A 26058-nucleotide genomic window follows, 5' to 3' on the forward strand; every position below is an offset into this window, starting at 1 on the left:
CCCCCCCCCCCCCCCCCGTGCTCCTTACAGAATAAGAGCTGTCCACTGAATAATTTGCTGCTGAGGACACATTTTCCACATGACGATGTACTTCTCTAAACCGTCTTAAATTATGTTCTGCCTGGTTTGTGCCGTGGCTGATAAGCAAGGTAACAATTAACTGCCAGGTTCTTAGTGTGATATATTCCTGCCCAGGAAAACGCGGCTTGGAGGATGCGTCAGAGACATGCAGCACCCAGATGTGACGCTTGAGTTTTGTGTTCTTGTGTCACTCCGTAACTATGACTGGTGTGGTGGTCATTCGTCACAGATCAAACTATTTGTGCAGACACGAGCCAGCACTTGGCTCAAATCGAGTTCACCTGTGTCTGGGAGCACACAAAGAAACACCTCGGGCTGCGGCAGTTTGTGTGTTTCTGTGTGTGTGTGTTTCTGTGTGTGTGTGTGTGTGTGTCCAAGTCAGCATTTAGTGACAGCAGAGGCAATGTTCTCCAAGGCGGATCGAGCCTCGGAGGAGGGGAAAGTCTGGATGGCCTCCAGAGCCTTGTTGCCATGGTAACAACACAAGTCCACCGCTGAGCTCATGCCTTTCTCCGATTTGACTGCTGCCAAAATCTGTCAGGAAGAAAAAAAAAAGCATTAGTTTGTCATGTTTGAGACAGGTCTAAAAGATGAATGCAGCATAAGACGCAGTGGAAGTTTGCTTCATTGAGTGAACTGTAGGCAAATGAAGTCACTTTATTAGAGTAGCAAACTATCCACCCAAACCAACTTGTCACATTAAATTGATAAACAAAATGCTTCTTTACTTTTGTTTAATATTGATTTTATACTTTTTGACAAGTTAATATCTGTGTGTGTGTCTGTCTTTGCAGTAATAGTAGAGAATCTGCATGTATTCTTCACTTTTCACTGGACACTTTGAACTGCCCTGACAACACTGTGGCTTCTCTTGTCTCAACGTCAACATTAAAGAAGCTGTTGTGGTGACATAATGTGTTTATACACGGTTGACTGTAATTTGTTAGTTCTCTATGGAAAAATGATTGAGGAAATTAAACAAAAGACGTCGAGGAAGAACCATCAATGATTCCCATCCACTGCATCACATGTCATGACATGATTGTTGTGTGTACAGTGGAAACGTGACACCTGACACGTCTTTTTTATTAAGTGCAAATAAGACCTAGAGCTGATGAAGAAGATCCTTAAGTGGGCCTTTCTTCAATTTCTGCAAGTAAATTAGCGTTGTGCTTAACCAAACAGGACCAGGTTTCATGCTCAGTTAGTTTATTGACAGTAAAGTAGAGGATTATTAGATATATTATTGTGTATACTTTTTTGTTTGACAGGTTTATCTAATGTAAAATATATGCAATGGCTCAAACAAGGTTAGGAGTGAATGTATATTCCATGTCTACACATAGTGACTTACGTATCCAGATTTTCTGTGGTAAACAGTTGCTTCAAAGAACTTCTAATCTGACTTGCGCATGTGTCATTCAGAACCACTTTAGTGAGACTTGAGTTGGGGTTCGGTTCCTCGGAGCAACATAACTCAAATTTTCCCTGTAAGTTTGTACAATTAAATATTACGTATCGCCATGTAGGAAAATGGAACCTGTTGTCCTGTACTTTACTACTTACTTTTACATGGAGTTAGTCACAGCGAACAGTGATGAAAACCAAATGGAAAGTTTGCTGTTGAATTCTTTATTGTCCTCTACAATATGGTCTGAAATATGGCCTAAACTGGCAAATGTTAACTGAATCAGCTTCCTCGTCACAATGAGGGAACAAAATTTTCTTAATAAAATAATATGTGGGGGTTTGGCGACGACGCTGTTGAGGACGTCAGACCACATTTTTTATTTTATTTATTTTACTGTGACACAAAAACAACACTTTTGTGCCACATAATTGGTAAAACACTGTTTAATAATGACTTACAGAAAATGGCTGTAATCAGAATGTCAAAAAGGAAGGTAAAGATTTTGTGTAGCTCAATTTAACAAACAAGCAACATGACAAGAGTATTTTGGTGGTAATTTCTTTCTGTAAAAATGGGAGATATTAAGACAAACTCATATTCTTAACAATAGTCTGTTAATTATAATGTGTCAAAGTAAACTTTTATGCTTAAAGGCCCAAGGTCTTCCATTTTTCCTTCCAGACTTGAGCACTGTGTGCTGCTCTCAGCTTTCCTCCCTCTGTCCTCTCCTCTCCTCTCACTGTCTCTGAGTCTCCTCCTGTCTCCTCCACAAATAGGCCTCGGTAACTAATCCTTCCTGCTCTGGTTTCAGATGGGACCAGATAACCCCCTAATACCACCATAGCCCTCCTCTGTAGCACCCCATTCTGTCCCCTCCTTCCTTCACACGTCGACTTTGGAAAGCTCGTCTCCCGACTTTGATACTGAGTTACAGTTAAGAGATGCATTGTTTGTGTCCATGGCTTAGAAAAAAGCTAACAAATTAGGTTGTTACTGTAGAGCAGACATGGGCAAACTAAGGCCCGGGGGCCGGTTGCGGCCCGTTTAGCTTTTTAATCCAACCCGCCAAACTTTTCCAAATGATATAATTTATTTATATTATCATTTCATTATCTCTTGCCTTTTCTCTGCAACACCCACGTTTCCCCAATAGATGGCGTAAAAATGATAAAAGCATTTTAGCTTTTAAGCATGACTTTTACATGTAATTTATCTTAGTTCACGCAAATGCTTCATCTATCGGCTCCTGACCCGGCCCCCCTGTCAAATCTTAGGGCAATTGTGACCTACAAGTTTGCCCCCACCTGCTGTAGAGGAAAGTTGGCACAAGAGGTGTGTGTCTTTGTAAAATGTTACATTTCCTTGTTAGCTTTATAAGAACCACAATGGGGAAATTCACAGTGGGAGTCCCTACAACCCACAAAGGCTGACACACGGGAGGCACCATTAAGTACAGGGTCCCTCTGGGGCTCGAACCCAGGACCTTCTGCAAGAAAGGCAGATGTGTAAGGCAGGCATGATAACCGCCACACTATGGAACCACCTCATACCATGGTTGTCATTGTGTCTTAAGTCTTATGTTAATTAAATTGCACTTGAAATGTCTGAAAACAGAGAATCTTGAAATTAAGAAGCAAAAAAAACTCAATTGCCTGTTCGGCAATTTTTAAAATTTGACATAAAATGACCACATCCACATTAACATGAGGACAGACACAAACTTGTTTTATGTTTGTCAGAGGGCACGAGACTGTGTCTGAAATAGAGCTCATATCAATAGCTGTTCTATAGTGTCTGCCTTTTCACGTTTAGTGTTTCACTCACTAAAGATTCTTTACACTTTATGCATTGTCTTTATTTTTATTACTATTATTTATTTATTACATAGAGGATATAGATTAAAAAAACAAAACAAAAGATGACAAAACAAAATGTGTTCTCACCTTCGAGTAATCCAGTTGATTTCCCCCAGTTTTAGCCTGATTAAAGGAAAAAAGGTGATAATAAAAAATATATAATGAATGTATTAATATCATTAAAAATGAAAAAATGCATCACACGTAGTCTGTTCCTCTGACTTTTATTCTTACTGTACAGGAAACATTTCCAGGTCTTCTTCCACCTCTTTCCTACTTTCACACCAATGTAAACAACAGCCTCCTGCACGACCTAATCTGTCAACCTTTCACATAACTATTGTAAACATCTAAACATGATCAACCAGTACTCTCTTTGCGATCTACTGCTAGACCCTGATCTACTTATTTGTCTCTGTCCTACTTGATCTACTGCCCAATAGCTTTAATTTAATAACATTAACGTAACATGGAAATAAAAAAGTCTGCTGTCTCAGACCTGCTGCAGCTGCTGACGCCATCTTTTCTCCCCGACGATCTGACGGTGGAAAACCACGGGGGCAGCGCTCAAACTGAATGACACGGGCTCTCCCACGCTGCTCTTCACAAACGGCTGCAGGTCAGAGTTCAGCTACAGAACAGAGAGGGACAGAGAGGGACAGAGAGGGACAGAGAGAGAGAACACGTTTGTCAGTGACACTGACGTCCTATCGTCTGACTTATAGCCACCAATTACGCCGCGCCAGTGGCTTAAGTGCTGGAAGCCTACTTCATGTCTACTGGCAGGCTGAGACAGAGCGAGCCTGTTAATGAGCTGCTTGATGAGCCAGCTGTCTGCTGAAAGGTACCGTGAGCCCGACGGTTCTCCTTCAGAGACCGCGCTCCTGCTCCCTCACATGCCGGATTGCTCGTAGCCACCGAGGCCTGCAGAATGACAGCTCCAGGGAGTCACAGCAGGAGGGGATGTACCAAGTACTGATGCGTCGCAGTGGAAGGATCATTACGAACACCTTCAACACGTCGGGTTCTGCTGCAAACCACTCAACCATTAAAAAAAAAATCCTTCTACATCTGCATTAACATTACATACTAATGGCATTTCAGTGAGTCTACCTTCTTCCTGGTTCCACTCTTTCACATAATGTGTTCTCATCTCTGATGAGAAAATAATAAGGCACTGAAGTTGTAGAATACAATAAAAAATAAGTCTAACTCTGAGAAAAGTGATACGACGGTTTGTTTCAGTTGTGACATAGGATTGAAATGTAGTTTTCATTTGCTACCAGCCAGTGGCGCTGTATGAAGGGGAAGTTAGGACAATTCCAAAGGCCCCTGACTGTTAGGGGCCCAACAATGAATTAGAATAATATATCAACATATAATTTAGGGGCCCATTGTCATATCCTTCCCAGAATTCCTGGCAGCGCTCCTGCTTTCAGCAACTGTATAGATCTGTGAATATTGTAGCACGCTGATGGTTTAAGAGGCAAAGCTCAAACCAGACACTTCTTTCTAGAAAACAAATATATACACACACAGTGAGTGTTCCTAAAACTGGTCCAGTGGGGCTTCAGGATACAGGTTGAATCCGTTCAACAACAGCACTCATGTGCCAATTCGCTCATATCTCGATTTCATTTTCCCCATCAAAAATAACTAAAAACAAAATTCATTTGTTCCAGCCCCAGAGAAATATACTATTAATTAATTCAATTAAATCCCCCCTCTATCTAAACATCAAAAGAATATATAAACAAATATATTGAAAATATAAAATAATAATAATTAAGAAAACATTTTATATTATTGTTAGAAAAATGGGTAAAATAACCCAGTGAAGGACAGTGTCCAGTGGACAAATGGAGCTCGGTTGAGCACTAGATGTTTCCTCGTATCACGAGGAAAACCTTGCAAAAATTGTTTACTCGTAACCTGGAAAACTCGTATTTCGGGGAGCTGGTATCTGGAAGCCTCACTGAAGTGTAAACTACTGACTCCTGATGACTGAACTTTCGGTGTTAGGATAGGGACACCATGACCAGACTCACCCTGTGGCCGAGTGATAAGTGCTTGCCATATTTGTAGGCCAGCCGTTGAGCCTCCTTGTCGTGATTGGCCAGCTCCATCGCAGCCTGACAGCTCTTGGCCAGGAGAGCACCATGGGACAGGAACGACTGCTCCTCCCAAGTCTGTACATCGATGCCATCACTGGCACTGTTGTCCTGCAGGACAAATACACAGAAAGACTCAACATCATTCATGTCCCTGGTGTGACCTGTTCTCCTGGGACATGATGTAAACAGCGGTAAACAGGATTAATAGTTTTCCTCAATAAAACAAATAAGAAATGTAATTGACATGCATATCTGATACATGTGCAGAATTTGATCATCACATTTAACCAATCCAGTAAACCTTAGCATGAACTCCACACAATTAAATTAAGTTCAGGTGGGCCAAATAAAACAAAGTGACGGTTTGCATTCGGTCCACGGGCCTCTAGTTTGATATGTGTTCTAACATAATAAAGAGCCCCTCTTTGTGTTCTTTTCAAATCCTGCCAGCGGTCCAGCAGCTGCTGACACTGTCACTGAGGCCCCGTCATCTGGAAGTGTTCTCCCCACAAAAGGTCGTCTTCAGATCTTACAGTTTAATGCTACTTTGCTTTAGTGTCACTTTTGGTAATTTAGAGTTTTTTTTGGTTGTAAATTTTAAATTGTTAACTTTCAGAGGATTATGGATGCAATAAAAAGGGCTGGGGAACAGTAATCTTTTTATTTTGGGTACATTATTTTTGGACTTGTTCATAAAAAATGGCACCATCTATGAACAGGTTAATAGCCTTTGTGCAACTTTAAAGCATCAGCAGAGTCGTTTTTTACATCACATTGAACAATGTTTTAAAGTACTGCACGGCCTTGAAGCGATGCAGACATTTACCTCTGTATAACTGGGACTTTCGTAGTAGATGCCTTGGACTAAATCACCAATGGCACTGGAAATCAGCTCAACAACCTGTTTAAAAACAAAACAAACATTACACTATTAACACAGTCACACATTTCCACAAATGTGTTGCTGCTGAAAGGCAACAAAAAACAACATTAAACAAGGTGCAGTGTGAATTTCTTTGGCAGTAGAACATTGCATGAGCCACCAGGAGCACAGATGCACAGATTCATCTATTTGAAATTATTATATAGTCATAAGTGCAATGATTAAACTGCAAGCAGAAATCTTCATCATCCAATCTTCTCTGATTGGATGATGAGAAAACATCATCCAGGTGAGTTGAGACAGACAGAGGGATGGCTGGAGATGGATGGACAGACAGACGGACAGACAGGAATGTCCAGTGTCAATTCCCTGAACCAGTACTTGAACGGCCTCATGACACTTTATTAAGAATGTGAAGTGATGAGAAGTTGAAGCAATTAGATAGTTGGATAGATGGATAGTTGGATAGATGGATGGAAGGATGGATGGATGGATGGACGGATAGTTAGACAGACAGACAGATGGACAGAACTTTTTTTATTAATTTTTATCCCTTGGGAGTTCCCCTGCGGATTTCTTTTTTCCTAAGATGTTTTAAATGCTATTATTAAAAAAACAAACAAACAAAAAAAAAGATTTATTTTTTCCTAAGACGTTTGAAATGCTATTATTATAAAAAAAAAAAAAAAAAAAAAAATCTAACAGACTTCAGTGAGTCACAGGAGCTGGACTTCTCATCAACCTGGAGACAGTAGTCAGCTGCTCATACTGACTACTGTAGTTCCGAGTTCCCTTTAAGGGACTGGAATTTATCAATTATTTCCCACACACACGAGTAGTGACTGGGCAGTTGAGTCTACGCTTGCACAGTGTGAATGATAATAAATTAGAAGCTCCTCCAGTTTGTCCCAGACATCCTTGATTCATCACAAATGTGTGGTTGATTGTGGCTGCTCTATCAGCCTGGCTCTGCCTGTGGAGTAACCCAATCCAGCAGGAGAAAATATTGGGGAAACATGAGCTGCGCCCACAGACCTGGAAGGATAATTTGCCTACAGTATTACCAGATGTGGTGTCTCTGCATGGCCTGCCTTGGGAAGTGGGGGCCAGTGGGGGTCTTTTTTTGGAAAGTATCAGATAAGCTCTCTTGCTACCTCCCCCATACTCCATTCCCAAATCCAGCCAGATCGTGTTTTGCCGACAGGTCTGCGAGGGAGGAGAAACCGGAGCTCCAAAGTGAGATTACTTTACAGTTTATACAAGTGGCAGTATAGGTTTCCTCTCAGAGCCATGACACATAATCTCCATTGCTCTCGCCGCCTTAAAAAAACAAAACAATAACAACAAAAATGCTGGTTTATGAGAAAAACTTTAAAAGCTGACATAAATATTCATATCGCCTTTTGAGCAGAAAACATTAGGTGAAACAATGAGCAAACAGATGGCAAAAATAAAGGAATAAATAAAACAACAAGCCATGATCAAGTGGCCACCTAACACTGTAAGGCTTTACATAAACTATATTTTTTTGACATAAAGTCGTTTTGATAACACTGTTGTAGGTCTGGTCTATACAGTACATTTGGCAGTAAATGTACCTGCAAACCCCTCAGAAATGAATGGCAATTATTGTGCTTTAATGAGTGAAATAAATTGGGTTTTTTCTATTTTTACTTTGATCTACAGACACTATTTAGATGAATATTTTCCTTTTTTCACACATATGTTTATAAATCATTACCTGGACTGTACACTAGCCCAAGACATCACTGAAAAACAAGGAAACCTAAGTGTCACTGTGACAAATTTCAAATTCTAACAGTTAACTTTAGCGTTGTTTTAGCTTTCCATCTATTTTTACTTATAAAACCCACCCCCGCTCCTGCAGAGCTAACGTTAATGATGTCACATATTAGTGTTTGGACACCATGTCCAAGCACCCTGGCATACAACAGGCCCATCCCACCTCTGCACCTGCTCCATATCAAGATCCGACCAGTAGAAGACTTATATCTCTTTTGATCAGACACAACAACGGTGGCTGTAAATACTGGTCTCACTCAAAGAATACAGTTACCTACATTATAAGTGGGGGTGAAATCTGGTAAGAAATCACTGTGACTGGAATGAAACATGAGATTGAGTAAAAGTGCGTGCACTGCTAGACCGACACAGAGCTTCATCTTCAGGGAAGCACAGGCATGTAAATGAATGCAGAAATGTGTAGACGCTGTGGACAAGAAATGCCCAAAGGTTTTACTCAGTATCACTGTCCTACTGACACCGTCCATCAATCAAGTTAAACCTCCAAAACAGCCTATTTTTTAATTAACTTAATGCAGTGGTTCCCAACCTTTTTTGGGTAGTGACTCCATTTTGACAACACCAAGTCTTTGATCTCTTATTTCATACGTTGGTCAGCAACTGGTGGAGCTGCCAGCTGATTCTGGGAATTTAATTGGACAATTTCTGCATCTTTTACTAGTGTGTTTGTATTGTAGCATTATAAGCATGTGTGAAGGTAATCGCAGCAACCCAAATTATGTAACACACACCTTTGCACCTGACATGGAAACAAGAGGTCTTTATAGATGAAAAACAAAAGATTAACACACTATAAAAAGCACTTTAAAGGTTTCCAGACTTTTCCAGCACCTGATAGGTTCGGTCTTCAGGTCACAGTCAAACAAAAGCAAAGACCAATTTATACAGCATTTAATGCATCACCTGATGTTACTGTAATACACCTAATTATTATCTAAGAATTGATGACAATTTTTAAGGACTGTTTTTTTATGGATTTTCATGAACTCTCAAAAAATGCCACACTAAAATAGGAAAAGGACAAACTTGCTCCAAAGCTTGAATGACAGTCTCCTACATTCTTGAATAACTCCATTGTGAGTCTGAGCCACACTAAGATTTCTTTTCGCTTTGTTCATGCTGTGCCAATAACTGAAAGCTGAACTGTTTGAAAGAAAAGCATCACTTTCAGACATAAATTTCATTCATAAGTGTCAACAGTCAATGGAAGTAACCTCTGCTGTTCCCCACTTGTATTACAGAGCAAATAAAAATCAGAAGAGACAGCAGCGGATGCAGTGGTTGATGGGACATGGGGGGTAGGGTAGGTGAAGCGGTTATTTTGATTCAGTGCAGTGACCACATTCTGACAGAACGGCGCAGTGACAGCATCTGTCAACAAGGGGTTAAAGGGCCGAGCAGTAGATATGATCTGTGGTGCACGTACAAGACCACCTCCGACCACTTGTCAAAAAACGAAATCTCAATAAGGAGGACTCCAGCGGTTCACACGTCAGTGTTGCCTCCTGGCAACAACATACTAAGAGGCTGTGTACTCTATCAAGAGCAGGGAGTGTAAGTGACTTAGTGGTGATGTTTGTTCTTTGAAAAGAAAAAAAAGAAAGAAAGAAATGCAGCTTTTATCCTTGGACTGAGTGAAGGCTGGAGCCCAGACAGAACAACAAAAACCGAGTGAACCGGCAGCCACGCTCTGCAGCAACCGTAAAAGTTAAATGCTGTCAATTGAAAAATGTGAGAAAAAACATGGTTCCTCTGGGCCTCAAACCCTGGACCTTCTTCGTGGTAGGCAGACATTATAACCACTGCACTAAAAGATCTTGTCCGTCTGTTGTATTCTTAGGTCAAAATTCCACTTTAACTTAAAATTCTAAATTTCAGAGAACAGGGCCTTCCTAAGAGCAAGGTGCTCACAAACATTTGCACAATAGAAGTATAAACCACTGCATCACCTGGAAGTTCTTAGTAAGCTCGCAGGAAGCATCAGACGAAATAAAAAGCTAACGACTTGAGTGATGATTTACTACAAAGACAAAGGACTGTTTGCACAGCAGGTATCATGCTGGGAGGAAACAAACCTCTGGAAATCAATAATCTTGAATAAACCAGAGGATCAGGTCAAACTCTGCATTATACAATCACAGTGTCAGGAAGACTTCAAGTTAGGATGTGGTTTTAGGGAATGAGGTAATGAGAACTGACAGTGATATGTGAGAATAAAAGGACAGCTGGGAGCCCACATTAAGACGCCACTTAATCTCATTTACTTGACTTAAATCAAACATTTCTCCGGATCAGTATTTACCAACATTTCCTGAGCCAGGGTACACATTTCTCAATAGAAACACCACGCAGTGCACTACCACACAAAAATCTTCAAAACTGTACTGTATATGGGATGAAACATACTGGTCTTATAGTTTCAATTTACGTGCTCAGTTTGAAACCTGGGCCTGTTTAGTTGAACACAATGCTGATATACTCACAGGAATTGAACAAAGATAATCTGTATTGTGAACTGTGTTAAAAATAGGCCCAATACATAATGATACAAACTTGTATCTGTCGATACTGATACCAATTCGATGCCTTATGCTCTCTAATGGGATAAAGTTGAGCATTTGGTCTCAGGTATTGTATTGAGTAGGTTATAGTTTCTTTTCTATATTTGATCCTAACTTTTTGACCAATATTGGGGAATGATAAAATATTAGTTAGTTTGCATACATCTTTTGGCAGGTGAGGTTCAAGAAAAAAATAGACAAAATAAAGATGGACAATGAAACTGAACTAAAGGTGTCCGTCTTACAGCTGCAACCCTGATTTGAGAAGAGCAAGAAACTCTTCCTCATATTTTAAGAGCTTCCAGTGGAATACAATTTAAATCAATGTTAGCAAGAAACATTTACATCATCAAAAGCCTTGGAACCTAAAGTTTGTATAGAGTGTACCTTAGTGTTATCCAGCTTTGCCAGGCCAGTACATGCGTTTGCTAGCAGGAAGTCTCCGCTCAAGACAGCCATCTTATTCCCAAATTGCATGTCCTTCAGGGGACCGTCTGAAACTGTCCACTCTTTCAGATTGACTATGCCGCGATGCACCAGGAACGCAGTGTGGATCAATTCTGTGATTTCAGCCAGATTCCTTTGGCTGAAAAAAATAAAATAAAAAAAGAATAAAAGGCCATAAGTCAACTCTCAGGAGAGACATCTTTAGGCATTGACAAATGAAAAGCTTTTCAAGAACAACATTTTTTTTTATTGTTTTAATGGTGGTGATTGGTGAAATATCCAAGTTGGGCAAACAAAAAAAACAAAACATTTATTTTGATTGGGTAAGACAGGGATTCCCAAAGTATGATGTGCTGCCACTAGGGGGTGCGTAAGATAAAAAATGTGTTTTTTAGGGTTTTTTAAAAGTGGGATTTTTCCACACAAATAAAGATGTTTAAATAAATATTTCCTTTGTAAATCAAAAATCAAAATCTGACATTTTAATTAATAAATAAATGCAGCTATATAAAAGCACTGACAGTAAGTGTGCATGGACAAAGACCAAAACACTTTAGGAGAACACCAAGACAATAAAATCCCAGAATGTATTCTGTTTACAAAGTGTTAAATATGATTGACAACAGATGCTGTAAAATTGTAAAACAGACACTTTTTTCCACATAAATGCCCTTTAACTCAGAACCAGTGTACTTGGGTGCAGAAGACTACAGACATGTCAGACATCTTTGTCACATGGCATGGAAGAAGGTTACATCTAAAAAAAAGAAATTGAACTTGTCATTAGTGAATAACAGCCATTCTTGATTATAACAGAAAAGGCATTTAAGTTGCCTTTGAATAGAGCCTTTCATTGCAGCCTAAGGAAGGATATAATCAAATGTTGATTCAGTCATTGCTGGGGGATAATTAGGCCCCGCTCCATATGGAAGGAACGCGCTCCGCTGCGACAGGAGGGATCAATCCAGACAGGCTTGGGTGCACTGATAGCCACTTACGACCTTCTTTCAGCCTCTGTGAGAACCTGATGAGCCTGTTGTCTTTTTGCACAAACCCCTTGCCACACAAAGACACACACATTTGTCTCGTCTCCAGGTAATTGCTGTGTGAAAAGATGTGATTAAAATCCCATAATGTCATATATGTCATCTCTCAATCATGTCCATTGTCTGGTTAGTTTTTTTTTACCAGGTCTCGCAGGAAATCAATGCACTCACCCCAAATAAAAGTTAATAGGTTAGTTTTTAAATAACAGGAAGTGGACTGTCTGTCACACGTTTCAGGACAAAGAGTCGTCTTTTACAACCCTTGTACAGTAGATGTTTGATTTTCAGTTCTACTGAGGCCAGAATGTAGGTAAAAAGTGAAGACGCAAGGTCTACAGTTTACAACGTCTTCAACCTCTGGTGTTTACTTCACCATCTCCCATACTAAGAAAGTCCTGTTCCATCATTCCAATTTCAAGATTTGTCTTTTACACATTTTATTTTATTTTATGCACTTTTGAGTAGGCCAAATTGAACCCCCCAGTGGGCTGGTTTTGGCCTTTTGTAACCCCTTCTATAAACATAACCAACGTGCACTGCAACATTTCTAGTTTTCACAAAGAGATGGAAAAACAATTTGTATTTGGGTTATTAGAAGGTAAAGCTGCAGACGACGGAAGCATAATTTCTGTTATTAAATATTTGACCAGGTCTAACGAATGGATAAGGAGGGTAATGGGACAGATTTTAGAGAACTATATATAACTTTAGAGTTATAGTTACTATAGAGGAATAACAATGGTCGGTCATGATGAAGGTACAGAAAAGAGATGTCCAAGTGAAGCTAAGGCCGGAGGTTCAGATCAGGCAGCAGTTGTTTGGTTATATTTGCTGATACTCCATTCAAATGTGTAGTAAAGACAGTACTTTTTCTTTTGTTTTTTGGCAGCATTTCATTATTGTACCTAATATAGTTGTACTTGAAAAAAATAGCTGTCGAGTAGCGCCACTCTCCAAGACAAACTAAACGACGGGTTTTAATTATGGCAGTTTGGATGCCAGAGATAATGTTTATATCTCATTTGTGTGATAAACAAACTCCTACAGGAAAGAACTTGGGCTTGAGTAAACACTTTTAAATTTTAAATCAACAGTCTTTCAAAAATTCAGACTAGTTGATCCTGGGTGCACACCCTTTAAAAGGCTGTGCCTCCTGGTCCTAATGAGCAGCAGTGTGGAACCTGGGGAGGGAAAAAAAGGGGGACATGGGAGTTGGTGTATAAATAGCTTTGATGCCCAGTTGCATAGCAACCGATGCCATCTTGCAGAGGTTTAACGCCCCCTGCCACGCCCCTTGTCCTGACTGTTCTGTTCCATTTTCCTCCTCTGCAGTCTGCCTCACCATCAACTACAGGCTGATTTTCTTTTCTTTTTTTTCCCCTTTTCCCTTATGTTTTCTGTTAAATATTCCATCATAATCCCCATTCTACTTTCTATCCATCTGTCTGTGCTTCGGCAAATCATCAGTGTCAGGCAGCAGAGTGGGAAATGTTTTAGAAATGCTGCCTGTCAAGAAGAGGAGACCATGCCCCGAAGGCTTAAATAACTGACCGAGTCACCCACCCCGTCTCCCTCCACCTTCCATCTCACCAGCGGCAGTAGTGCTAATGAGACAGGGAGAGGTGGAGGGTGGGCCAGGGGATGGAGGGTGGTGGGCTGGGGAGGGTGGGATGGTGCAAATGAGGTGATCAAGTCATGTTGTGTTTGGGACTGTGTTACGGTTCGGAGTAATCTATGCACACGGGACTGAGGGAATACTACATGTTGGATTCAGTAACGTGGTATCGTAGTGATTTGAAAAGTAACGTGGATCTCAGAAAAAGAATCCAGACTGAAGCACGTCGATGATGTCTGTTTTATTCCATTTAGTTCTAATATTAGGATGTTACCGCACAGACACAGCTCTTGGCTACACACACATACGCTCCGTGCCAGCTTGCTGTAAGAAAGAAGCCTTTCAGACACTAAGGGCAGGGTCATGCCAAAGACAGCAGTCACTTCTGGAAAGCTCTTGGCACCAGTGCATCTTACCATTCTAAGGTGCAGGCAGGTAGCAACTGTGAGGTGGAGGGGTGGACCAAATGTTCTACCTAAAGCTGAGGTTCTATCATCATTTTTTCTTTAGGACGCAACCATAGTGTTGACTCACGATTCCATCCATACACACCAGTGGTTAATATTCACCTAATCAAAGAAGTAGTTTTCTTTGTCACAGTACATTTAGACACACCACAGATACAGTGTGTCCTCTGCATTTAGCCTGTCCATTGAACTGGAACAGAGGGCTGCACTGTGGCCCAGTGTGTGGGAGTTTTTGTTGCTTCTGTCAGGTGAGAGATGATGTGGGAAAGTTTCATAATTACTTACTAAAATGTTGTGCTGAAGAAGACTTATATGTTATATGGACTATCAGGCAACTCTTTACTTTGAATGACTTTAAACTATTATCAGTGCGAGTAGTGTCATCATTAAAAAAGATTGACACAGAGAGGTTTTTTTGTGTGTATGTCACACCTCAGACTGATGACATGTTTTGCTCCCCATTATGACATTCTGTGCATGGTACAAAAGATCCACTGCCTCATTTACAAGAATTGATATGAACAGTAACCACAGAGGACGAGATTAGGTTTCCAGAGACACAGACCTGATTTCAATATTTATACCATGTCCCAGGGAACAGGGACAAAAGTTGATCTACTCCCATGCATGTTTATGGCTAGACCACACAACCTTACATGTGTTTCATTGTTCACGGTTCCCTCCAATAACAGTATACTGCATAATTACAATTTACCTAGAAAACTGGCTTTATGATTATACTACTCCCTGAAAAGGTCTGACGGTTCATCCATCAAAAACGTTAAATGTTTGATGGATGACATGTATTTTTTTTTTGTATGGGTTTAAATTGACAAAATGGTATTTGGTGTAAACTAGCTGTGTTGCAATGTCACATGAACATCCATTGCAAATTGGCAATGTTTGATTGTTGTGAAACTAGCGGGAAAACCAAAACAGCCAGGAATTAGCCCTGATTTCATTGATGAAACATGATCCACTCCATTTAGTACACTGCTGCCCAGAAACAGTGACATTTTTGTTCACAGTCAGACACACTGTAAAGATTTTGTTTTGTAACTGGATGAAGGATCATGGGTGTGCAACAAGGCTGTGTATCTGATGAACCTCAGATAAATCCAATTAACTTTCTATTGACACGTGTATGTAGTTGGTGTGAAAGGTTATTCAGTTTTCACACCAGAGTGTCACTATTACTGTTGAGCTGAGGTTCCAACTGCTGCTTAACCTTGAAGCAAGGATTAAAACCTAATTTCAATATGCCAGACCGCTCCAGCAGAGGGCGCTCTTAACTTTGGCTTTCCTTTCAGTCCAACAGTAAAAGAAGACAGCTCTACTAATTCGTTATTTGTAACTAGACGCCTTAACTCCTTGTTGTTACACCAACAATCCCCTTCTCCATCCTGTCCCTACTTCAAAGGGGAAAATAAATTGCGCCCCACCTGTCATGCCTCCGTTCCCACCAGTGGGACCTGTAATTACAATGAGCACCTGTTCGTAGGCATTAGAAATATCAACTCTGCCCAAAGTGGTGTTGGGCAGCTGATGAGGACGTTCTAGAGTTTTTCCCTCTTGACACACAGAGGGTGCTGGTGTTTCCACCTGAGCCTGTTTAGTTAACCACAAGGCTGATATACTCTCAGGAATTGAAGAAAGCCACACACAAAGAAGAGTATTTTACTGTCCTGCTTGTAAATGATAGTTTCCAAACCAATTAAGTGAAATTGCTAATATTTCGCAGTACACCTGATTTTCTCTCATGGTGGAGTGCTTTGGAATCACTGTTTTAGTTCTTGTCTGAATTGAGTGCAACGTATTTATGATAGAAACCATTTTGGTTTCATGCACACTAGGATAAATATGATAGAAACAATTTTGGTTTCATGCACACTAGGATAAATAAAGTTCCAAACCATCTCAACCAAGTGTCTCGTGGGACCTACCTGGGGTAGATACCGCTGACCATGTCCTGAACGAGGGCATCTGATGCTGCATGGCTTGGTCCTGCAGCTTTTGACATGAGTAGGACAATCACACCTCTCATTTGAAGGTTGTTCCTGTTGTCGTAGACAAAGCCTCTGCAAGGAAACACCATAAATCAGCATAAACCGTGTGCAATTATACATATGAACGATACGGCTAAGAACCATTAAGAACTGCAAGGACTTCAAGACTCAAGGTGCCTAAAACCATTTTTATTTTACTTGCATGATTACAAAGGGAATGCAGGGGATCCTTGGTTCTGGACCTACAGCGTTTTGGGGTAACATCGCCATCTACCATAAATTTATTAGAATGTCTTGTTCAATCATTCCAGCATACAGAGTTAAAACTAGATGGCGAGCGGAGTGGATGAATCACCGTCACGTAGCAATATACACGGAAGATGGCTTTGTTTACAGTCACTGTTTTCACCCAATACATTGGATTGTGAAGCTTGCTTCCTTGATGTATGGTTTTTGGGGCACTTTTTGGTAAGAACGGAACTCTAACGTAAGTTGAGGATCCTCTGTTCATTTTCTGTAAAATGTATTTGTACGTGATTATTTAAAAAAACATCTTGAATACCAAATGAGGATCTGCTATATTTATTCTGCTCCACGAAAATAGCAGGCGTGTCTTTGAATGATACTTCAATGCAAAATAAACAGGATTTAATGAATTGTTTCTGTCGTAGAAATCAGTTAGCGTAGGGGGTTCGGGTTGATGTGCTTTTCTTTTGTGTTTTTTTAGGAGGGGGGGCACTGGGGGCTGTTTCGCCTCTAGCAAACACATTCTCACACACTTACGCACAGTAGGAACCTTGTGTGTGATGGGCAGATTAAATGTCTTTTTACTCTCTCTCCGGGGAGCAGTTACACAGAGCACCTCTAATCCTGTTCCTGAGGGAGATCCTCATGCCATGAATCACACTCTCTTTAGGCGCTCAAAGACAGGCACGGCGCCACGCCCCCCCTCCGCTCAATGCCCTGATATCGGCCTCACCACCCTGCCATCAACGAAGAGCCCCTGCCTCAAACCCCCACCCTTTTCTAACCCATCCCTGCACCACAGGGGGAGGTACAGGTGCAGAGACAGAGCTGATATGAGAGATGTAGCAATAAGAGAAGGAGGGGAGGCAGGAACGTGAGAGAGAAAATATATAAAGAAACAATGATTTTTATTGATTTTTTTATCTTGCACATCGCCTAAAGCTTTTTACCTTCCCTTATACAATGTTTCCTAAAACTTTATGAGAAGCTCACTTAATTTATTTTACGGTCACTCTAAATTTTTTACACAGTTGGAAAATAGCACCAGGGAGGTGCACTGATGAATGCACCACACGGCTGAACACAACATTGCCAGAGATCAAAAATGATGAAGCCGCTCTCTAGGGAGTCCAGGTAAGCCTGTGGCCTGACGGCGGAAGACGATTAATATTTATGTCACCATTCACCCCAGCGTACATCAATCAATCACAAACTGCAGAAGGGCTGGGCGACGATGATGTGAAAAATGAGGGATACTTGTGGCCTTAGTGACGCAGGGGACCAAAGAGGGGGAGAGGGAGAGAGAGAGAGAGAGAAAGAGAGAGAGGGGGAAAGAGGGAGAGAGAGAGAGGGAGAGAGAGGGAGAGAGGGATACGACCAGTGACATTTTAAAAGGCTGTGAACAGGTCACCACACTACTGCTGTGAAACTGCAGCACAGTAGAACTTCAGCCATGACATGTACACAGGCAGCAGTTAATGCATGCAAATATGTGACCTCACATCAGCAGTTCCCAACCTTTTTTGGCTAGTGAACCATTTTGACATCAAATTTCTGGCAACTGTGCGATCGCAGCTGTTAATCAAGATGCGCCAGCTTGGATATTTTTATTTGCTGCATTTTATTTTAACCCAATTTATATATATATATATATACACTTTTTTTTCTTTTACAAAACTGAAGGCCTTTATCCTTTAAAAGTGGCGACCACACACTATTTTCTTTTTTATCCTCACAATTTTGGAATTGGAATTTGGCACGCAGACTGCCAGTTGATGATCAGTGACTTAAATTGAGAGTAACTGTTTTTTGCAATCCCCTTAAATAATGAATCTAACAATCGTTTGCTGTAAGTCTTACAACAAAATAATAAGTAGCATTGAAATCGGAGTTTATTGTCATTTAAGTAACTAGCATCACTTATTTTTTTGTCTTTCATGAAATGAGGACAGCAAACTTAAAGTAGATTTTTTAAACCTTAATCAACAAAATCGATTGTACATTATTCACAGTAAAAGCTACAATTATACAATAATAAAATGAATAATAATAATAAACTGTAACAATGAGTGAATGAAATGGCAATCCAAGTTTAGACCTGAAACAAATATTTAAAAAAAAAACAAAAAAAAAAACAAAGAGCCGCAGCAGAACTGAAAGACCAACTCTCAAGGACTGTCCTTAAAGCAAGTCGAGTTTCCTCTCCTGGGCCACAGTCCCCTTTGCTGTAACTCCAGACTTTGGGCCAAAGTTAGCTGAGCTGCAGTTTTTGAGAATGAAAGGAAAGGAAAAACCGAAACCCAACTCCACGAGGGTCTGCCTGTCTGCTGTTGTGGATATTTTTATCCGCTGTGCGTCTAAGGCGTAGACACAGTGGGGGAAATACGAACCAACCAACCCAAGCTGACAGAGAGGAGTCAGACTGTCAAGAGGTCTACTTCTCTCCTCACCACCCCCACACACCGCTACAACAACCAAATGGGTTGTCATATCAGATTTAGGTGTATAGGTTATTACACCCTTGGGCTCCTTTTTCTAACGTGCCCGTCTGCATGGCGGGATCAAGTTTGAGGACTTTCTCTTCTTCTTCTCTAACTTTCTGGATGCTTTTGATAAAAGTGAAAAAATGTGATTCAATTGAAAAAGATATGCAACGCTGTGGGAAATGTGATCTGTCTGAGTGACTTCATCATTATGCAACTTTGGTTTTGCAGTTGCACAACAAATCAGGTCTGTTGCCTACAAGCAACACACGTATGAAGTAGGTTGGAGACGGAGTCCTCTGATCAAACTGATTTGTACAGAAACGACCAATGAAAGAAATGACTTTGACAAACGAGGGATTTGTTTAGATCGTTGAAAAGAATCAATACAAATCACAATATTTATCAGAGAAAAAAAGAGGTCCAAACACTTTACTGGGAATAACTGTAGTCAAAATAAATGTCTAATCTTCACCACCTCAACCATTCATACGAACCAGAAATGCATAATTATACCGCCCTGAAAGACACAAAAAGAACCTGTGTTTCATATGCTTGAGATTTTATGACACCTGGCCATTGATAGATATTAAAAAAAATGATGATGATAATAATAATAAAAAAATATGACAAGCTTAATAACCCCAAGCTGCAGAAATCGTGGTGTTAACAGCAGATCTGCTTCAACATGTTGCCCCTTGGAGGCGCTAAGTATGTGGTTTCTCTGGGGTTTGAACCAGGACACTAGCAGTGACCATCTCTAGCAACTAGGCTTCTTCAGTGTACCGGTACTAAAAAGGCATTACGGTACTGAAGCATTCAAAATATTTTTGTTTGTGAACTACCTGCTATGGCACGGTGCACCGTTTGCAAAGATGACATAGCCGGACCAGAACCAAAACTAAGAAGTAAATACAACAGCTCTATGCAAGTAATAAAATGTTTAGAGCAGGGTCACCGAACTCTTCTGGACACACACCTTGGGGGCCGGACACTCAAATAAAATGAAATAAAAATCACATTTTTGTCTTACTTTAATATTTGATGCTTATTTTGGAATCCAGTTGCGGGCTGGATCGGACAACTTGGTGGGCCAGATTTGGCCTGCGGGCCACAACTTGATGATCGCTGGTTTAGAGGCTGATGGTGCCAAGTTCATATTAGTAAGTAAACATATAATAATACTAATATTTGCAATAGTATAAGTTGACAATGGTACCTTTAATTTCCTCACATGATGCTTGTATATTGCATAATGTCTGACCTGAGACACAAAGAAACAAATAAGAAGATAATACAAAATATGACACAGTGACAGTTAACACAAAAAGCAGAGTCAGACAACCCCAGTAACAGGGACATTAGTTCTCTGTATAAGGTACATTAGCCGCTGGCATACGTTCTGTGTTATTGTTAAACACAGAGTTTGTGTCTGCATTGTTTTCTACACCTGATGGTGCTATGCAAGTTTTCTGTTCTGTTAGCATGTTTACATGTTTATTTCTTAAAGCAATTTATTGATTGTTGTTATAAATAAAACCCTGCAGAAAATGTTTCAATTTCCAAACATATTCTGTTTAAATGCCAATGGTTTTGTCTGTAGTGCTTTAAACCCTGTTGTATGAATATGCTCCGGGGAGACCTGTATAATAATGTTAAACTAAAACATTTAAAAGCACAAATATCCATTCAGTCCATTATAATGAGACACTGAGGAACGAGAAGTCACTCCACTTAAGATAAAAGAAATGATACCTAACCTAGAACCTAGAAACTGTTGTACACAATAATTTGATACGTTATTTAAAACGAAATCTGAACTATGCAGTCATCGCTGACAGACGCCTTTGTGGGATCTCTGCACATTTCTGAACGGGGTCCAGTGGAGAGGAGCCGCTCTAGACATACATTATATGGAGCAACAGTGTCATTTCAGCAGTGTTACCTGGCGGTGCTGAGTAATGGGTGTCGGGTCCCCACCAGCTTCCTGACATTCACAGCAACATTACTGAGCTCATCGCTGAGGAGACAGCGCAGACTCATAAACGAAGTTGGATATCCCACGATCTTCTCTGCGTCGGAGACTACTTTACTCCAGTTTGAAGGTCCCGAGCTGGAGAACAAACTTAGCGCCCTCTGTCCCCGGCTGTACAAAGCCCTGCAGCAAAGTCGACAGCATGTGGTTGGAAGCATTTTCCGTGTTATCGGTATCGTCTGTCACACAGTAACCCAAAGTTTATTTCAGCCACTTGCTATAATCGGAAACAGTCACCGGGCTCTTCTGCTGACCATCTGTCACAAGTGTGAAGTATTACCGGTATTTTCTTTAAAGAAAAAACATGTACAATATTCACTTCTTAGACAAACTTAACATGCTGTCATTGAAAAAAAGAAGTGTATCTCATAACACGACCGGTCACTGGAAGCCGCCATCTTGAAATACGTAGTACGTTATGAAATATACGTCATGACGCCTATTGTCATACGCCACATGGCTAAAGGACGCAAAGCACTTCCGGTGTAAACGCTTAATCGCGTGTTTAAACTAGCAATACTCTCAAAGTTAAACATAATATGCAAACATGTATGCGTTTTTGTAAATATAATTTAGCATATCAAACATTATGAAATAGAGTGTTAAGCTCATTTCTTATCAAATCGATGCAACGTCTCTGTAAATATAAATGTAAGAACAATTTATATTTTAAATATTGAAATACATATTTATTATAAACTGAATGTGCCTTTTTTATCCACGGGACAAATCTTTTTGACCACTCCTCCTGCCTGGCATTTCTATGTCAAACTACCTTTGTCCGTTTTTTAACCACTATCTGTCTAATAAATACATTTTTCATTGTGCTGCTTTCTTCTACATCAGTGATAACCAACTGGTGGCCTGAGGGCAGAATATGGCCCGCCAAACTGTCCATACACAAGTTTCAAACTACAAGAGCATTGTTAGTTTGTAATCTAATTGATCGTGTAAGTAATGTTCAATCAATAGGAAACATCAATAACACATGTTTACAGCTCGTAAGGTAACCTACAAGTTAAAGTTGTTGGGATAGCAGGGACAGCAGCTTAGGGCCAGGTCATTGTAAATCAAGACCAGACATAAAATTTAGCTCAGTGATGAAACAGCTTTCAGTTTCATCTGTTAACTCTCTATTGTCATTTAAACACGGTACAGATCAAAGTAATATTTAAAATACATTTCTTCAAGTATATATTTTAGTCCTGTATTACTTACTGCGATCTCTTATCATGAACAGCTATCCCCTTGCTTCTCTCACTGCCTCTGTGACTGTACACCATGCACATGTGCTTTCCTTCCACCAGGTAAGATCGACAGCCCAGCTCTGGAGTTGTCTCACTCTAACCCCGTATCACAGTTCACAGCACCTGTTTCTGCTGTTTTCCTGGCTAAAATGGGAGTAGCTGTGCTTTGAGCGACAATTCCTGATGGACACTCTCAGCTTCTTTCCAGCCGTGCACTCATTGCCCTTCCAGTTAAAGCCAGGGACAGCTTGTAGCACACACAACAGAGAGTCAGTGCCAAAAGCCAAAATCTGATATAAACGGCCGATGACTCAGTTTAGTCTGTCTGATGCAACACTGCTTTACTCCTGAAGAAATACGCTGCCAAACAAGCATTTTATGAGCAGTCCATAAATTTATACCAAATGTGTGCACACACTGTTTATATCTAGAGATGCATGTTGATGCAAAAGGGGTGTCTGTGGCTTAGTACTTAGTGCTGTCATCTAACAACAGGAGGATTGTAGGATTGATTCCAGAGTAAGAAATGCACATGTTGCCTCCCTGAAACCCCTTCAGTCAAAACGTCAATGAAAAAACCTGTAGTGAAAAGCACTGTGTGTGGTAACCAGGAATGGAAAGCAGCTTTGTACAGACCTCTTTCAGTAAGAAATCCTGCCCATATGTTAGTCCATATGCGAGTTCATGTAATCATGTCATGTTGTTGTGTCTTTCAATTTATTGTAAATCCAGTTACTTTAAATATTTCATGTAGTAGAACCACATTTCTGTGATTATTATTAGTCAGCAAAATTGTCTTTTGAAGGCCACATGCTGTATAAGTTGATTTAAATGGTTTATTTCAAATCCACTCCCCTAAAGAAACCCCACGGTTCTGGGAGAAGAGACAAAATATTAGCAAAAGAAATGTTAAAATATAAGAATATTGAAAAACAATGTGTAACAAAAAGCACATAGATATGAGCTCTGTGAACACTCGCCCATACTGGTGGAGGAAAGAAGGTATTGGATAAATATCGTTATCGGCAGATACTCCAAGATGCAGTATCGTATCAGATATGAAAAAGTTGTATCGAGAATTCCCTAAAATGGTTTAGGAAACACAACAAATTTGAAACAAATTGAAACATTTTGGTGCAGGCTTAAAACTAAACCTGACCCACTGAGGTGATCGTGGTTAAAGCGGGGTTGGTACCAATCAAACAAGAGCAACATTTTAGAGGCTCATCGTTTTGTTGTTGAAAAGCTACAGTTGCACAGATGGCTGGCACACTACTGTGCTGTAGCATCCCGGCCAGCCCTGTCACAATCACAACCAGCCAGTACTGGCTTACCTGTTTCAAGGTGATTCTCTCACAGCAAGTCTACGAAAACCTAAGTGATACATTGATTTGTCCTGTAACAAGTGTTTTGCGTGAAGGATTAGACATATAAAGATGTACTAAGCTATTACAACTAGTAAAAGTATACAAGGATGGTTGTTTACTTTTTAAATTCATTTTCAGTTTATACTTTCCCCCCTTTCTCACAGATGTGCTGCTGACTAGGATCAATTATTTGGGCAAATAATGAACGGTAACAGCCCACCATTGAGCAAGACCCATCACTGAGAATGGACCCAACGCTGCCTTTACCCTTGAGTTTTCACTCGATGTAAAGTGAGTGGACTACCTGGGAAGAGGAACAGCAGCAGCAGCAGCATCAGTGAGGTAAAGGCTAACACTCAGCTGAAGAACACAGTGATAATGTGCGTGTGTTTGGATGGAGGAGAGTGCGGGCACCTGTTAGCTGCTTCCAGGCTATCTTGAGGCAGCAGCGCTAAGTGGATGTGACGGTTCTGATTGCTGCTCCATGGGCAAGCGAGAAGAAACAGCCTCCCTGTGATCAACGCGTCATATAATGTTTCAGCGCACGCCCCTCCCCCTGTCTCGTTTTCTCCCCTCACTCAACCTCTCCTTTGACTCACAGAGGCGGCTCACCACTGCAGGCGCACGGACCCGTGGAGGATACGGGCAGAAGATGGCTGACTTAGCCGGGCACCGAGAGCCCACGGCCGCATTACCACGTTCAGCGTCAATGGGGCCGCTGAAAAGTGGCGAGACAGCCGCCGTCTGGCGACTGTAAACAGCTGCCTCTCCTCTCCTCCCGCCTTCTCCTTTCTCTCCCCCAACCTCACTGCAAATATTGGTACAAGTGTCACAGAGGAAAAACAAAAAACAAAAAAAGAAAAATGGCAGAGATGGAAAAAGAGGGCAGACCTCCGGAAAATAAAAGAAGCCGAAAACCAGCACACCCGGTGAAAAGGGAAATAAATGAGGAGATGAAGGTAAAGAGACGCGGGTCTGTGCCCCGCAGCTGCATGTCATTACGCGTGGTTGTGAGGAGCGTGCATGTGTATTCAACCACCAAAACAGGCGTTCTTGGTGATATACACAAAAGAGTCAAGTGCAGCTCTCTGCATGGTTATCGAACTTTCATTCATGCTTTTTTTTTTATTTCCATATGTGGTTTTTGTGTGTTTTCCTTTTAAATGGCAACCTCGGCGGCGCGCTGCTTTGCACGTTGGATGCGGCACAATTCACTGGTCCGGTTCTGTAGTAAGTTTGGAGAAAAGAGAACGCGCTCCTGTCATAATTTCATTGTGTCTGTGTCTTTATGTGTCTCTCTGTGGGGTGTGTGTGCGTGCGCCAAAGCCTTCGTGGCTTACTCAGAGTTAATGGAAAATCCAATGCGTCAGTGAAGGCGTCAACAGTGGCTCTACTACTGCTATTAATACTGTTCCACTACATGCGAGTTTAGAAATCAATGGGGAAACACTGGCGTTGCCGTGAAGCGTTTCTTTGTGGGGTCTGTGTGTGAGTATTGCCCCTCAGACAAGATGAGGCGTGTGTGTGTGTGTGTTTGAGTGGGAGTGTGTGTGTGTGTTGACCAGCTGACAAGAGGCGTGTAATCCAGATGTGCGAGTGTAAATCTTACGGTTTCTAAAAGAGCACAATGTCTGACGGTGTTTAGTCTCCACTACTGTTCTCCCAATAACTATATATATATATATATATATATATATATATATATTTGTGTGTGTGTGTGTGTGTCAGAGCACGTTGTGATACCTGAGCTCTGTCGTCCGTGCGGTTCATTGTGTTGATAAACACAACATAAAGTGTTGCGTGAGACATGCGTGCGTGTTTGTGGTAAGTGCGAGTGTGTGTGTGTGCGCGCGCGCGCTTGTTTTGGGGTGATTGTGTGTCCACGCTTTGTCTTCACCTCCTCATTGTTTGTACACATGTGGCCTCAGACGCTCAGGCAGAGGCGGCCGCAGCTTCTGCGCTCATGGAGCTCAAGAACGCGCAGGTGATGAAGCCGCTGCCACTGGCTTTTAGTGCCGTGATAGTCGCTGCAAATAAAGACATTTTGTACTGACAGGTATCACCTGTAACTGCTCTTTTATGATAAAACAAAAAAGAAGAAGAGGAAGAAAAGAAACAGCGCATTTGTTGACGGCAGTCTGTGGTTCGTTGTTGAACTGGCCAACAGACCACATTTATCACCATTCTAAAGAATGCCACGCATAATATTTAAGAACAGTGCTGGCATTACAACTTTAGACGGACGTGCTTTGTACACAAATATATATATATATATATAATTTTTGTCCAAGAATACCAGTGATACCAGTGAACTCGTCCATATTGCTGTATGTCCGAAGAAGCGACACAGAACGTGTTAGTGTGTGCGC

General features: G+C 41.0%; 2 protein-coding genes across 2 annotated transcripts in view; one reads left to right on the plus strand and one right to left on the minus strand.

Moving 5' to 3' along the window:
• Positions 1–9: 9 nt before the first annotated feature.
• On the minus strand, positions 10–21524 carry pdss2 (prenyl (decaprenyl) diphosphate synthase, subunit 2). The gene is made up of 8 exons (XM_008316913.3): positions 20986–21524; positions 16249–16383; positions 11118–11316; positions 6289–6363; positions 5397–5570; positions 3848–3979; positions 3436–3471; positions 10–615 (listed from the first exon to the last, which is right to left on the minus strand). Exons 1-8 carry the CDS (start codon positions 21231–21233, stop codon positions 460–462), a joined length of 1155 nt encoding a protein of 384 aa, XP_008315135.1. The 5' UTR covers positions 21234–21524; the 3' UTR covers positions 10–459.
• Positions 21525–24104: 2580 nt separating this feature from the next.
• The window catches only part of sobpa (sine oculis binding protein homolog (Drosophila) a), a 30735-nt gene continuing 28781 nt past the window's right edge, over positions 24105–26058 (plus strand). Inside the window, exon 1 of the mRNA XM_008316925.3 lies at positions 24105–24648. Within this exon, the coding sequence (XP_008315147.1) occupies positions 24553–24648 (96 nt within the window). The 5' untranslated portion in view covers positions 24105–24552. The remainder of the gene's footprint in view (positions 24649–26058) is intronic.

The sequence above is a fragment of the Cynoglossus semilaevis genome, chromosome 1 (genome assembly GCF_000523025.1).
Source record: "Cynoglossus semilaevis isolate Cse_v1.0 chromosome 1, Cse_v1.0, whole genome shotgun sequence".
NCBI classification, from domain to species: domain Eukaryota; kingdom Metazoa; phylum Chordata; class Actinopteri; order Pleuronectiformes; family Cynoglossidae; genus Cynoglossus; species Cynoglossus semilaevis.